General features: G+C 44.3%; 1 protein-coding gene and 1 long non-coding RNA gene across 3 annotated transcripts; one reads left to right on the plus strand and one right to left on the minus strand.

Annotated features, from left to right (window-relative positions):
* Positions 1–1087: 1087 nt before the first annotated feature.
* Positions 1088–15315, minus strand: TRMT10B (tRNA methyltransferase 10B). Of its 2 annotated transcripts, XM_081176873.1 has the most exons (9): positions 15153–15312; positions 13898–14125; positions 11489–11597; positions 9902–10026; positions 8479–8631; positions 8006–8084; positions 5420–5487; positions 4089–4212; positions 1088–1508 (listed from the first exon to the last, which is right to left on the minus strand). In XM_081176873.1, the coding sequence occupies exons 2-9, from the start codon at positions 14090–14092 to the stop codon at positions 1309–1311; spliced, it is 1053 nt and encodes a 350-aa protein (XP_081032999.1). In that variant the 5' UTR covers positions 14093–14125; positions 15153–15312; the 3' UTR covers positions 1088–1308. The 2 variants fall into 2 exon arrangements, with proteins under 2 accessions (XP_081032999.1, XP_081032998.1); XM_081176872.1 differs by lacking the exons at positions 1088–1508; positions 4089–4212 and having other exon boundaries at positions 4843–5487; positions 13898–14104; positions 15153–15315.
* On the plus strand, positions 1516–3546 carry LOC308577122. The gene is made up of 2 exons (XR_014003461.1): positions 1516–2122; positions 3456–3546. It is a non-coding gene; the product is annotated as an uncharacterized lncRNA (long non-coding RNA).
* Positions 15316–16226: the final 911 nt, after the last annotated feature.

Here is a 16226-nt window from a genome sequence, read left to right on the forward strand (position 1 = left end):
TACAATAGCTTTGTAAACAAGCATTTTGGTTTCCCTGCGAATGTCCCCATCCTCAAACACTCTGCACTTCAATTGGGAAGAAGACAAGGCGAAACTTTAGTGGTCTTCAAATTTCAGGTAAGCCCACACCAGGTGTCAGCCCCATTCTCACTGGAGGCCCCATGGGAGATGGAGGATCCCATTCTCTCACCCTGCTAGGCATAACCTAGATGAGATGACCTGGCACATTTGGATGCCTGACAAAGAAAATTTGTATGATTAAGACAAATGTAATAAATGAAATGACTGATGCGTTACTGTCCTGTCCTAAAGTCCCTAATCCATCACTGTAGGTTCTCCTCCACTTGAGCTACACATTCATGGAAGGGTCACAGTTCAATGCTAGAGCTTCTGTGTCATGGACTGTTGATGAGTGGTCAGAAGAAGACGGGGAAAGAGGAGGTGTCAGAAGCTGAGGAGGTAACAGGGCTTAGTGAGCTGGGAGAGTCTGTAACAGAAGTCCGGAATCAGAGGCAGGAGAGGATGGGAGCCAGGAGACATGAGATTACTCTGGTGAAGAGAGAGAGATGTCTCCCCCTCCTGTTGCAACTAGTTCCCCAAATCCCAGAACCAGAAGAGGCATGAAACAGGAGGAGCAAAGACAGGCATGCAGGCGCAGTCTCCGATTGCTTGGGGAAAGCCCTGGAGAGAACGAGACACTGATGGCTGTGAGGAAGTGAGGACCTTTAGTCTCAGCACCTGATTTCATGGAGGAAGACCTACCAGGAATGAGCTGCTGTGTTCATTAGGCCCAGCACTCAGCCATCATGTTTTTGCTAATAAAGAATTGCATAACTCCAACTTTGAACTGTGTAATTGACTGTCCAGCTCACTCTGTGACAATCTGCTTGGCACACGGAAAGTCTTGATGCCAAGCTTCTCAAGGTAGGGCCGGGAATGCCCGATCTGCAGTCCTGGAGAGCTGCTGCCACCTGGTATAAGGCATCGCTCTCTTGACACACAGAACTAGAATGTCATATAATCAGCTTCCTTGCCACTAAGGGGTTGGAAGAGTCATCCACCCATTAGCCAATGATGGGACACTTGCTTGTTTATTAAATAAATTTATTAAACGCTTTACCGCTAAAAAAAGAAGCAGCTCTCAGAACAAATGCCCTGTTTACCCAAGGAAAAAATGTTCTCGCCATTGGTCGCTAACAACAATATTAAAGAAGGTCAAGGGTATTTTAACCCCATCTCCTAACACAGATTCAACAAGAACAAGCAACTGTTTAGCCCCACAACGGATTGGCTCCAGAGATGTGGGGATCAGTTCAGCAGGTGAGGGTCACTGAAGACAGGTTCTAACCTAGCTGCCTCATTATCAACTTCTCTCCCGCTTTTGCATGCCGATTCCTCGCTTCCCTGTGTTGGGTCTCGAAGAACGTATCCTTTCCCAGGAGAAACTGCAGCCTTGAGGGCTTCTTCCCAGCTCTTGGTCTCGTAGAAAGTTGACAAGGCATCAAGCACTGAGAGAAACACATGTGATTATTATAGGGATTAGTGGGAACTGGACGAAAGGTGGGAGACAATTGTGAGATTGCAGAATTTTTTTATTATTATCAGGCGGCAGAGCAGCTGGAACGTCTTGTTTATGGAAACCTCCCCATTGCTTACAGCAATGCTTATACCATTTGCACATTTTAAGCTTGTGACAATTTTGGTGTTTGGGATTGAAGAATATCCATTTTGCTGTCTCTCACTTGTTCCTCAGGTTGCACTGCTATAAAAGGTACTGTGTAACTCAATAGTATGAGGACTACTGAGCTAGCTATGTGTTCATGGAGCATTGCTGTTGTTGTTGTTTAGTCGTTTAGTCGTGTCCGACTCTTCGTGACCCCATGGACCAGAGCACGCCAGGCACTCCTGTCTTCCACTGCCTCCTGCAGTTTGGTCAGTTTTTAGCTTCAAGAACACTGTCCAACCATCTCGTCCTCTGTCGTCCCCTTCTCCTTGTGCCCTCAACCTTTCACAACATCGGGGTCTTTTCCAGGGAGTCAGCTAATTCTCTACAAGTCTCCTAAGATCTCTGATATAGAGAATTAGCTGAAATCTAATGCTCCATGAACACATAGCTAGCTCAGTAGTCCTCATACTATCGAGTTACACAGGGGTATAAGCATTGCTGTAAGCAAGACTTGTCGATTTCAACGGAAGTGTCAGGCACAGGCTCAACTGTGTCCTAGTAAAATCAACAGTGCCTGAAGTTGTTTAACTTTGGCTGAATTATGCCCCTCATTTTAGTATAGGTGCAGGCGGCCATTTGGTTGTGAAAATGGGCCAAGAAAACAAACCACATAAGAGCTCTAGAATGCTCTTGGTTCTACCAGCCTAACCACAATGGGAGACTATCTATTTCATCTAAAGTTTTCCTGCCTTCCCTGCTTCTCAAACTCCCCATTCTTCACAAGACTGGGCTACCAGAAGTGGCTGGTACCCACTGGGAAGGGTAGGGCATAAGGCTGGAAGACCAACACCAGGGGGAGCCAAAGCTGGTTGGAAGTAATAAGGCAGACAACTAGGCTTGATGGCAGCCTAAGGTTGGTAGGGCACTAACCCATTCATCATCATCATCATCATCATCATCATCATCATTTTAATATTTATACCCCACCAATCTGGCTGAGTTTCCCAGCCACTCTGAGTGGCTTACAGCATATATAAAAAATTGTAGAAACTGTAGAAATTTCCCGATATTTGGGGTTGAAATCAAACCCCAAACCTCCCTTCCAATTACATTTCTAGCAACAGGGATTACAATTATTGTTTCCTTTGTTCAAAATAAATGAAGCAATATCATATAGATAGAAGGTTTAGAAGATCTCCAACATCATATTGAAAAACGCCCCCCGAAATCCTCCCCAAACTGATAAAGGCCTATTTCTCCTACGTCCTAAGTGTACTTTATCATATACTCCATTACACAAAATTCCAGTATAATCTTATAGATCTTCAACAGTTATCGGGGACAACAGGAAATTATATCAGGATAAATAATGGTTTAAGATATGGGATTATATCAATGGACCAGCTTCCACCGAGCACTACATAAAGCAACATTAATAAGACCATTGCATTGGGACCCGAGCAGACAGCGTCATTATGGTGTCCCAGCTCAAAAAGAGGGGGAAATACTTTATGATACCCTCCCATTTAACGGAACAAACAGCAGCTGCAGGTTGCATTTGAAAACTGGTGGCAGCGCATCACCTATGGGATGCATTCTTGTCAGGAGTTCAGCCTACACTCGAGTAGGACCCTGATAGAGACACATGCCCATGTTCTCTCCCTCCTGGTCATTTGTTCGGGAGCTTCAAGAGCTTTCTTCTACCCGAACATCACAGCGACCGATGCCAACCAACACTGGCACACTTAGGGATCCGCAGAGTTTGCGCACCTTGCGTGATAGACCTCAGCAACTCAGCATTTTGGCTAATCTACTTTATTTACATATAAACACACACGGAGCACTGCAACATGGCTCCCTCTCTCTCTAGCATCAGACAGCAAAGAGAAAAAGAACAAAGGACAATAGTCCCACTTCAAGGAACACAGTAAAACAAACATCCTGTCTTCATCACTTCCCACTCTGTGGAGTCAAAACATATACAGTGGTGCCTCGCAAGACGAAATTAATTCGTTCTGCGAGTTTTTTCGTCTTGCGAGTTTTTTCGTCTTGCGAAGCAGTTTCAATTTTTTCAAAAAAATCCTCAAAAACGGCTACCACACCGCGTGCTATGAGTTGCTCCCCGAAGTCAAGTCGCAACTGCACCTCTTCAAGCAATGCACCCTGTATTACTGTAACGGTTTTAAGAAAAAGGAAACAAACTTGCAAGACGTTTCCGTCTTGCGAAGCAAGCCCATAGGGAAATTCATCTCGTGAAGCAACTCAAAAAAATGAAAAACTCTTTCGTCTTGCGAGTTTTTCGTCTTGAGAGGCATTCGTCTTGCGAGGTACCACTGTACCGTCATGTGAAAGACAACAATCCTATGACTGCAATCATGGACCAGGAATTCTAACAAACTTCCAGCAAACACTGCAACCTCACCTTGATTGATGGCCAATGTTGTGGAGTGATAATTCTTTGCATTGACGTTCTTTACCATGTACTCTTGGATTGGCAGCCGTGCTGTTTGCAGATGTTCTTCCTGGGCTCTTTGGAAGGTGAGCCTCTGTAAATATATATAAAAGAAAAGTCACACAAATGTTCCCTTGGAGACTGTCTCACCAGGAGCCCAGGAGTGAGCTGCAATTCAACCCAAAGACTCAACAGCTGAGTTGAGAACAATAAGAACATACGTTTAAAGAAGACGGAAAAACGGTTATTGAATATATGGGAAATAATTGTGTACAGTGGTACCTCAGTTGTAGAACGTAATCTGTTCCAGAAGACCGTTCAACTTCCGAAACATTTGACAACCGAAGCGCAAAGGGCAGTTGCAAAATCAGTGGAGAAAATTGGGGGGAAACGCCGCAGAAGCCATTTGACTTCTGAGGTGCGTTCGTTTGAAAACGGAAGCATTTACTTTCGGGTTTTCAGCATTTGAAAACCGAAATGTTCAGCTTCAGAGACACTCAAAAAACGAGGTACCACTGTACAGCTGAAAACGCTGGCAGCATTAAGATAAATTAAGCAGTGCAAGTAAGTTTTGGTGGATGTAATACAGTGGTACCTCGGGTTACATATGCTTCAAGTTACATACGCTTCAGGTTACAGACTCCGTTAACCCAAAAATAGTGCTTCAGGTTAAGAACTTTGCTTCAGGATGAGAACAGAAATCGTGCTCCGGTGGCGTGGCAGCAGTGGGAGGCCCCATTAGCTAAAGTGGTGCTTCAGGTTAAGAACAGTTTCAGGTTAAGAACGGACCTCCGGAACGAATTAAGTACTTAACCCGAGGTACCACTGTAATGGAATACTGAATGGCATAGTTTTTTTGTAAAATATGCAGGGATTTACGATATGTAAAATGAACCATGGAAAGGGAAGAAGGGATGTCATTGACATCTTAAGGATGTAAAATGAGTATTTTAAATTGTAAAACAGAAAACTTCATAATATTATACACAAAGACTCAACAGCTGCTACAGCCACCCCACAGAGCGTTCACTAGTTTTAAAAGTAACAGAGTTGCATCTGGACACCCTAGTAATTTTCTTCTAGCAGCAAGAACCGGAATACAGTGTTGTGGAAAAGTGAAGAAAGCAGCACTCACTGAAATTTCCTCTTCCCAACAACCGCCTGAAAAGGTACGGGAACTTTTTTACTACAAGAGGATACCGAAGCACGGGCCTAAGCCGCAGCATGACTAACGTTAGAAGTTGAAAACGTGCAGAAGTTTCCATCAAAACCATAGCTTGTATCGTGTGCAACGCACTTGCCTTTTTGATGCTTTCATCCACCAAACCTCCAAGGATGTACACTTTTCGCGGGTCGACTTCCTCGAGAGCTGGAATGCAAAAAAGAAACGTGAGCACGTGTGTAAACAAAAAAAAAAACAGTGACACATTTATATGACAGCATTAGAATGGCAACAGAAACATTATAGAATTGTATAGCTGGAATTGATGCTTTTGAATTATGGTGCTGGAGGAGACTCTTGAGAGTCCCATGGACCGCAAGAAGATCCAACCTCTCCATTCTGAAGGAAATCAGCCCTGGGTGCTCACTGGAAGGACAGATCCTGAAGCTGAGGCTCCAATACTTTGGCCACCTCAAGAGAAGAGAAGACTCCCTGGAAAAGACCCTGATGTTGGGAAAGATGGAGGGCACAAGGAGAAGGGGACGACAGAGGACGAGATGGTTGGACAGTGTTCTCAAAGCTACCAGCATGAGTTTGACCAAACTGCGGGAGGCAGTGGAAGACAGGAGTGCCTGGCCTGCTCTGGTCCAGGGGGTCACGAAGAGGCGGACACGACTAAACGAATAAACAACAACAACAATAGCTGGAAGGGACCCTGATGGTCATTTAGTCCAACTCCTGCAAAGCAGGAATCTCAAGTAAATCATCTGTGATAGATGGCCATCCAAACTCTCCTTAAAACTCTCTGCAACTACAACTGCCGCCACGACTGTGGCTCGTATTTTGTTAGCTAAAAAGTGGAAAACCCAAGAACTACCAACGATAGAAGAATGGCAGGTGAAGATGGATTTTTTGGAGCTAGTCCGGAAGAGTCCGCGACCAGAAGGAGGAGATCAGGAAGATTGGATCAAATTTAATGATTACTTAGTTAAATATGTTAAGTTAAATTAACTGAAAACAGCTTGCAGATACTTAAGTGTCTTAGGATTTTATTTAAGTTAAGTGATGAATTAATATGTTTAATTTCATAATGTGAAGATCTAAGGATGTTAATGTTTAAGTTAATTATTTTTAAGAACTGTGATTTGGAAAACCGTTAAAAGGACGTGCAATGAAATTCAACCAAGGGGAAGTGAGGAAGTCACTTAACAATGTTAATAAGTGTAATTTTTAATAAGGTTATGATTTATGTTTGTTTGTTTTATGTGTTTGTTTGTTTCTAATGTTGTGAAAACCAATGAAAATTTTTTGAAAATAAAATAAAACTCTCTGCAACTAGAGATTCAGCAGGCGCCTTCTGTGCTGGCTTCTAAATGCCGGCTGAAAAAAATTCTATTCTGCCAGGCAACTGTGGACAGTCTAACCCCCTGCAATGCAGGGATCTTTTGGGGCTTGAACCCACAACCCTGAAATTGTCTCATGCTCTACTGACTGACACAGAGAGACAAAAACGTGTCATTCCAGACACGTGAAGCTGATCCACAAGTAAGCTAACAAGCACTCTGGAAATCTGAAGTGTCCATGCGAAGTTTGCTGCAGAAGATAATCACTTTCCCTCTCTCTCTTTTACATACTATTTTTATTAAATTTTCCGATATACAATTTAAAAATACTCATTTTACATCCTTAAGATATCAATGACTTCCCTTCTTCTCTTTCCATGGTTCATTTTACATGTCATGAATCCCTGCATATTTTACAAAAACTGTACCATTCAGTATTCCGTTATTCAAGATCATGAGTTGGCAAACTAAGGCCCAGGGGCCGGATCCTGCCCAATTGCCTTCTAAATCCAGCCTGCGGATGGTCTGGGAATCAACGTGGTTTCACATGAGTAGAATGTGTGCTTTTATTTAACATGCATCTCTGGGTTATTTGTGGGGCCTGCCTGGTGTTTTTACATGAGTACAATGTGTCCTTTTATTTAAAATGCATCTCTGGGTTATTTGTGGGGCATAGGAATTCCTTCATTTCCGCCCCCCCCCCCAAAAAAAAATATAATCCAGCCCCCCACAAGGTCTGAGGGACAGTGGACCGGCCCCCTGCTGAAAACGTTTGCTGACCTGACCCCCGTTCAGGATAATCACTTTCTCCACGCTTCGCATCAGAGGTTTGCTTGTATTTCTGTTGGCAATGAGCACATAGGCAGAACTGCGTACTATCACCAGAGTGCGGTGGAAGCTCCAGATGTGGTTAGGGCTCCAACTCCCCTCAAGCCACCAGCCAGCATGGCCAAAAACATCTGTAGAGAGCTGGGATCTGTTTCAGCCACCCCAAAGTGAAGTTGATCCCTGACTCCAAATTTAGAAAAAGACCTGAATCTGAAAATACAGAGGCCCACTTAATGCTGCAGAGATATCTCTCATTTGCCACCATTTGTTCTGACCAAGAACCAAATCTAAGATTTGTTGCCTAGGATGGGATATGCGGACGGCTCGTCTAGCACTCTCATCACAAAGCATTGCCTTACGCTGATGGTTTGAGAGGAAGCTGAAAGAAGATGCAAATTTGAGAGTTGAATATTACCGCCTAAGACAAGCAAAAGGCTGGAGACAAGTTTGGCCAGGATGACTTGAAACCTAAATCCCCAAGGCAAGAACTTATTCATTTAAAAGAATCTAAAGCTTTAACAGAAATCTTTCATGCCGAAGCTGCAAAGCTGTACCGTTCTCGGAGTCTGGAGTGAGGTACACAATTCTTTCTAAAGGAAACAGGTCAAGGTAACTTTCTGGAGTGACATCCATCTGAAAAATAGTAAAACAATATAACCCATGTGTATGGGATTGAATTTTTTAAAAGGCAGTCGGCAGACATCTTTTGGAAACAAGAGGCCATCTCTGGCCTAATTCAAGCCTGGGGTTATTTGTTTTTCCAAGGTCTGCTAAATAATAAGCAAATGGCAATTACAAATCCAGAGAATTTAATGAAATTAGCATTTAATCAAGCAGGTAAATACAAATCCAGAGAATGAAATTAGCATTTATCCACAGCTTCAGTGTTGAGCAACTCTAGAAAGTAAGGACATTTCCAGGATTAATCACCTCAACATTCTTGGTTCTTCCAGCAAGAAATGGCTTTCTTTGCTCTTCAAAATGTCACTGACTTTATTTCTTGAAGGCAGGAGGGAGATATACTTACAAGATAACTGGCAAATCCATCATTCATCCTCTGGCATGCTTCGTAAATTGGGCTGTTTTTCACAAACCCTGTGAGGTAGAGCCAGAAGGGGGCTTGAGCTTTCTTGTTTGACCCATAGAGCCGCCTTATCTGAGCAGCAAGCCGGCTTGTTTCCTTGAGAGGAAGAAAAGAAAAACGATCAGGAAAACTGGCAATGGGCCTTTTTGCCCTAGCACTTTGTGTACTTTCCAAAATGGCTGACTCAACCACCATACACTCGGTACAAAATACAGTGGTACCTCGGGTTAAGGACTTAATTTGTTCCGGAGGTCCGTTCTTAACCTGAAACTGTTCTTAACCTGAAGCACCACTTTAGCTAATGGGGCCTCCTGCTGCTGCCGTGCCGCCAGAGCACGATTTCTGTTCTCATCCTGAAGCAAAGTTCTTAACCCGAGGTAGTATTTCTGGGTTAGTGGAGTCTGTAACCTGAAGAGTCTGTAACCCGAGGTACCACTGTAAGGGATGCTGTTAAACTCAACATAGCTCTTGATCTCAATTAGCTACTCCTCACCAGCTTAGTAAAACAGATCCATTCAACTCTCCCAGCACACCAGGTCTGACACAACAAGATTTATGAAGCACTGCACACGAGAAATGGATTTTATATTTGTAAGAAATAACAAGAGGTGCTGTTTGTGGGGAGGAGACAATGGCTTGCTGTAAGAACGGACAACAACAAGTGAAGGATGAAATGGATATTAAAGAAGAGATGAGGTGGCTACAGGAGGAAATGATGGAGATATGTTTGCAACAGGAGCGGGAAACCTGATTTTTAAGAAAAATAAATTATATTAAATTAAAGCAATTTGGTTTGATTTGTAACAATTTGGAAAACTAATAAATAATTGGGGGGGAAAGAAAAGAAATAAATCTTCCTCTTGCACACAGACAACTCGTGTGTTAGGGAGAAGACTCTTACCTGACACCTGAGCTTTCAAAGTGTTGTATTTTAAAATGAGGAAGAATTCAAAGGTCCAGTCCTCTGCCCCACCAGCATTTCTCGGTGGTAAATCGAGACATTGCCAAGTGATGTTGTTGAACACACCCTTGTTCTCTTACAAGTGGCCTGTAATGTGTTCAATACAGTAGTACCTCCGGTTACAAACTTAATTCGTTCCAGAGGTCCGTACTTAAACTGAAACCATTCTTATCCTGAGGTGCGCTTTTGCTAATGGGGCCTCCCGCTGCACACGATTTTCGTTCGCATCCTGGGGCAACGTTCACAACCAGGAGCAGCTACTTCTGGGTTAGCAGAGCTCGTAACCTGAAGCGTTCGTAACCAGAGGTACCACTGTAGTGGCTACTCAGCCAAAGAGCAGAGACCCACAATACCCTTAAGCCAGCCATGAAAAAAAAAGTGGTGGAGAGGATTCACTGCCACTACCTTCTTCGTCATGTGAGCGGTCATGCTCAAATCGATACACAGCCGAGGGCCCGATTCCCTGGCTTCCAGAAGGCGCTCTTTTGCAATCACTTTCAAATCCCGCTTGCTGAGCTGTGGAACAGCATCTGAAACCCAGGCAAATATGAGAATTGTGTGAGAGGAGGGTGGGAGTGGGAGAGAACATCCAGTCACTCACATCTAAGCCAAATTAAAACGTGCAGACGTAGCATTGGTGAATATTAAGGTCCTTGATGAGACTGTGCCCTATTTGAAAGTCCTCACAGGTCAAAATCTCCCTGCACAAAGAGGCTGTCTGCACAAAGAGTAATCTCACAAAGAGTAGTGAGATTACTTGCCTGCCTTCAAGGTAAAGGTAAAGGGACCCCTGACCATTAGGTCCAGTCGTGGCCGACTCTGGGGTTGCGGCGCTCATCTCGCTTTATTGGCCGAGGGAGCCGGCATACAGCTTCCGGGTCATGTGGCCAGCATGACTAAGCCGCTTCCGGCGAACCAGAGCAGCGCACAGAAACGCCATTTACCTTCCCGCCACAGTGGTACCTATTTATCTACTTGCACTTTGACATGCTTTCAAACTGCTAGGTTGGCAGGAGCAGGGATCGAGCAATGGGAGCTCACCCCGTCGCGGGGATTCGAACTGCCGACCTTCTTATTGGCAAGTCCTAGGCTCTGTGGTTTAACCTACAGCGCCACCCGCCTGTAGGTACTAAGATCTTTTTTACAGCTTGATAGTGGAGTTTGGAAAGGATTATCACGGTTCATATTCATAGGTGGAAGAACAGTAGCTATGCATCTTACCAGAATGAATGTGAGAGCAAGATACACAAGCACACTCCATTAATTTGAATGTTTTGGGTGCCAACAAGGCCCCTTAAGAGATCCCAAGTTGATTGCTTCAACCTCAGATCCCACATCTAAAAAGCTTGGCTCCCACATCTAAAACTATCTATGTACACAGAGAGTCTTAAAATAAACGGATTTCTGAGTAAAAGTCCCATGGAAGATGGTTTTAAGAGAATAAACGCCTCTAAATCAAGCACCACCATTTTAAGACAGTGGTCCTCATGCCTGTTAGCTTCAGAGAAGCCTTTCCACATTTGATGTTTTCTGCCAACAAACCCAGCACCCCAGAACGCTGCAAAAGATGGTGGAGCATTTTCTGGCGTGTAAACTCAGCTCATGCAGAATAGCAGCCAGGCCTGTAAAGCCTCAACATTACCCTGCAGGAACGGAAAGTGTGCCCTAAAGCAGACACAGCACTCTCTTGCAGCTGCACATTGCAGGAGAAGGCTAATGTTAGCAGGGACACAGCCTTACACTGACTCAGGATGCCCACACTGACTGGCAGTAGCTCACAAGGGTTTTAGGCAGCCTTTAACAGTCCTGCCCCGAGGTGCCAGGATTTGAACTCAGAACTTTCTGAGTGCAAAGCAGATGTTCTGCTCCTGTCTTTTGGGGAGGCTTGTCCCACTTCACGAAGGGCCTGTGATCAGCTGTGACCAAACCCCATGGCTCCCCATACTATGGTCTTAAGAGATGTGGAGAGAGAAAATGCAATTTTGCTTGTACCTTTTCCTTCTGCGTGCTTAGCTTTGCGCCGTTCTCGCTCGTATTTCCTTTTGCTCTTTTTTGCCGAAATTATCTTCTCCCAGTGCCTCTGCTTCCTTAAAACGTTTCTCTTAGTGTACAGAAAACAGGAAAAAGTCTAAAATTACTCAGGGGAGCATTCATCAACACAACTGTCTTGTCGGAATTCAAAATGGTGTACGTGCTTTTAAAAGCTCCCAAACTTTCCCCTCCTAAACATACACAGCTCCATTGGTGCACATTATCTGGTGAGATACTTGATTGACCTTGCCTGTTCTCCTTGTGTCAAGGCTTGAAGCCCTAGTCTTAACTTAGATGTAATCATGTTTACATTTGGACACAAAGAATCATAGAACTATAGAGTTGGAATGGGCGACAAGAGACATTGAGTCCAACCCCTGGCAATGCAGGTATCCTGTGTGGTAAAGGTAAAGGTAAAGGTAAAGGGACCCCTGACCATTAGGTCCAGTCGTGACTGACTCTGGGGTTGCGGCGCTCATCTCACTTTATTGGCCGAGGGAGCCGGCGTACAGCTTCCAGGTCATGTGGCCAGCATGACTAAGCCGCTTCTGGCGAACCAGAGCAGCACACGGAAACGCTGTTTACCTTCCCGCCGGAGCGGTACCTATTTATCTACTTGCACTTTCATGTGCTTTCAAACTGCTAGGTTGGCAGGAGCAGGGACCGAGCAACGGGAGCTCACCCTGTGGCGGGGATTCGAACCGCCAACCTTCTGATCAGCAAGTCCTAGGCTCTGTGGTTTAACCCACAGCGCCACCCGTGTCCCTTATCCTGTGTGTTACATCACTTTAAAAAGATCTGTACTTACACAGGTAGAGAGAAGTGAAGTGCATATACAAGCCATTGGGCTCTTTAATATCCACCTCCACACTGCAGGCAACAACAGGAATTCTGAATTCCTCCTTATTCACCAGTTACCCTCTTTTTTATTGTCTTTATTGATTTAAAATACTGTCTTGTATTAAAGATAACGTCGTACATTACAAATGATTACAACAGAGTTATACACAAAAACGAAAAAGATAAAAGAAAATAAAAATAAAAAAGAATTAACAATAACAAAAGAATATCAGTTAAAACGCCAATTATTTATATGGCATCATAGCTTATCCAATAAAGTCTTCTGTAATAAACTTCCAATCGTTCTCATTGTACTTTTTATCTTGTCTTGGTTTTATCACAGAGTTTGTTTTATAACTTTTTCTATATATTCCTCTGAAATATTTATTCCATTTGTTCATTATACACAAGTATCATTCAGTTCTGCTAGGATAATATCATTTTTACAATATATTCACCAGTTACCCTCATTTCACGCCAACTTGGCTCACACACAAAGGAGTCAACAGCTGAGAACCATAAAGGGGAAACTATGCAAGCCCGCCTACGGCAGTTCACATTGGGAAGAAAGGGGCTAACTACTACAGTTGTGGCTGCCACCTCCACCATGTTCGTATCCAATAGTTCCTTCTCCTGTCCTTCATTTCATTCTCACAACAACCCTGTAAAGTAGGCATGGCTGAGAGGCAGGGAGTGCCTCAAGGTCATGCAAGGACCTTGATGGCTGAATGGAGCTTTGCACCTTGGTCTCCTCAGTTCTAGTGCTACACTCTGACCACTACACTACACTATCCTTGCCCTCTGCCTTAACAAGTGCGGCTAACAAATGGATTAAAGTGTCATGCGTCTTGCCTTGCAAGTGAGGAAGTCAGCAGGCCGAGACAACGTTGCCGACCTTTCAGACTTTCTGTTTGTTTTTTTTAAGTTTTTTTTATTGATTTTCATATATTAAACCAAACAAAAAAGACATACATAACACATTCACACCAAAAAGAATACATAAAAAATTAACATAGGACAACAACAGATTAACTACATTAACTACAAAACACATAACACTAACTGACTTCCCTTCGTCTCGGTATCGGAATGTGTTATAAAGTTTTTCTATCTGCAGTTTCTTCTCCTCAGACCATTCTTTACATCACAAGTGTTATATCGCACCTACTGTAATTTTTAGATTTTTTACCTCTGTTTCCATGTATGCCATAAATTTATTCCAATCATTATTAAACTTTGTGTCTTTTTGATTTCTTATTTTCTGTGTCATTTTTGCCAATTCTAAAAAATCAAATAGTTTGGATTGCCACTCATTTATAGTTGGGATTTTTGGTGGACCTTTCAGACTTTCTGAAAGCAAAATATCACCCTTGTTTGAAAAAGAAATTGGCAATGCCTTAATTGCTTAGACTCTCAAACCATGTGGCTGGATTTATATTGGCAGCAGCTGCTGTTTGTGTGGATTATTGTGGCCCCACAGCTTTACGGACTCATTTCAAAACGCAGGCCTGTCGTTTGCACTGTACATACCGAACACCAATTCTTGTTTTCTGCCAACCGGTCCCTGGGGCTTTCACATCCCACGTCAATCTGCAGAAGCCCAAAAGTGTCCCAGAGGTTTTCCCCATCGCCACTTTCCTGGAAAACAACCTCATGCTTCTCACACTGATCCTGCTGGTCTCCACAAGCGCTCGTCTCGCTTGCATACTCAGGGCAGGTCATCATTTTTGCTACGCCCTTGCAGGTCAATTTGGGGAGCTGTGCAGAGACAAATGTAGAAGATGTTAATACGCTGAAACACAGATTTTAACTTGATCTGGCAGAAATCGGCCCTCTAGACTGCTGCCAATGCAGCACTAGATTTGCATTTTTGTCCGTGCTTTATGTGTCTGCTACAGTGATCATAAGGGACGTGGGTGGCACTGTGGGTTAAACCACAGAGCCTAGGGCTTGCCGATCAGAAGGTCGGCGGTTCGAATCCCTACGACGGGGTGATCTCGTGTTGCTCGGTCCCTGCTCCTGCCAACCTAGCAGTTCAAAAGCACGCCAGTGCAAGTAGATAAATAGGTACCGCTCTGGCAGGAAGGTAAACGGCGTTTCTGTGCGCTGCTCTGGTTCGCCAGAAGCGGCTTAGTCATGCTGGCCACATGACCCGGAAACTGTACGCCGGCTCCCTCGGCCAGTAAATCGAGATGAGCGCCGCAACCCCAGAGTTGGCCATGACTGGACCTAATGGTCAGGGGTCCCTTTACCTTTACAGTGATCATAATGAGCATAAAAATATGGACGGGGAGAAGCACATGCGACTGGACTCTGTGCACATTCACACAACAGAGGTTGTGTGTCGTGTTTTGACACACAACTAACACCTCGCAAATATGTGAATGGCACAAGGTCAACCTCCTCCGCCAGCCCACAAGCCTCCTCGCCGGCCACATGCTTTCGCAAACGCAGCATGTCCACTTGTACCCGCAGGGGCCCTTTCAGACGTTACAATAAACACAAGGAGATCAGGGGTACACGACTCCTCCTTCCCCTCCCACTATACAACGTCTTAAAAGGGGCTGTTTCTACATAATGGGATCCAATCAGCTAGGATGCTTTAATTAGCATTGCAACAAAATAAAGGGCCGGCGTTTCATCAAGTGAAAGACTTAAATGGAAAATAAAACCGACTTCACTCCAAACTCATTTAGCTCTCATGCGGGCACAACCAACGCCCAAATCAGCTGAAAGAAGTTACTGCCATTTAATGGTCGGCAATTGCTGGACGTTTGCAACTCACCTGCCTCGGAGACTAAATAACAAGATGCTGAATAGGCTCCTCCTCTCTGCTTCGGAGTCAGTCTGATTGCAAAAACAGGGCAGTTAAAGGCGCCCAGGTGGGAGCTGTTTCCTTGAGAACGTGCAGATCGCTTTGAACATGTGATGCGGTATCACCGTGCGAGACTTCCCTCTAACGTCACAAACCAGTCAAGGTGCATTCTGGGGGTTGTAGTTTACTTAATTGGACGGCTCTGATTCATAGCATGCTAGGAGTTGGAAGGGGTCCTCGGGTCATCTAGTCCAACCCCGTGCAAGGCAGGAATCTTTTTGCCCTGTATGGAACTTGAACCCACGACTCTGAGATTAAGAGTCTCATGAGCTATCCCGGTTGCGGTGATATTTGGGACGAGGCAGCGTTTGAGTGTTTCGAAAAGCGTTATCACTTGATTTGGAAGAAAAGCCATTTTATATTTTGATTTCTGGTGCTTCACGCTAAACGCTTGAGCCGCTGGTTTCCCTCACTGTTTACCCAGGAGCCGGAGCCATGATACTGATAGCATCTTTAAAACAGTTTCCTGGAAGATTTTTACCACGCCTTTCCAAAGCAGATTGTAATTTTGAAAAACCACAGGCATAAACTCAAAAGCCCACAGAAACCCGACAATCCTCAGTCCTCCGGCTGCCGGCCAGCAAAAGTTCCCCTTCGGCAATGTAGACCAAGAGCAAGTAGTAGTAATTAGTAGATGTGTTAAGGGCTGCAATTCAGTGGTAGCTCCCATCCTTTTGCATGAAGAAAACTCCTCGACATCTCCAGGTCGAGCTGTAAATAAAAGCCTACTGTGGGAAACCTGGCTATTTTATTTATTTCATAAAATTTGCACAATGCTCGATTGCAAAAAGAACAATGTCGAGTGTCTGTTTTGTGCAATTAAAGAAGCCGGGGGCGTGTGACTCTCACGGCACACCTTGCAATAAAGGCTTTTTGGCTGCAAGGAGGCTGCGAACCCAACGACAAAAGATGGTTTTTTTCTGGAATAGCACCTGGCCACATTTGCCATTCGCTCTCGGAAGGTGCAATGTGACACACAGACAC

The sequence above is a fragment of the Podarcis bocagei genome (assembly GCF_964188305.1).
Source record: "Podarcis bocagei genome assembly, chromosome: 17".
NCBI classification, from domain to species: Eukaryota; Metazoa; Chordata; class Lepidosauria; order Squamata; family Lacertidae; genus Podarcis; species Podarcis bocagei.

Coding starts and splice junctions, on each gene's coding strand:
- TRMT10B (XM_081176873.1), bottom strand. CDS start 14,092: ATGATGACCTGCCCTGAGTATGCAAGCGAGACGAGCGCTTGTGGAGAC. Junction 11,598..13,897: donor AAAACAAGAATTGGTGTTCG/GTATGTACAGTG, acceptor CTGTACACTAAG/AGAAACGTTTTAAGGAAGCA. Junction 8,632..9,901: donor CCGCTCACATGACGAAGAAG/GTAGTGGCAGTG, acceptor CTTCCTCTCAAG/GAAACAAGCCGGCTTGCTGC.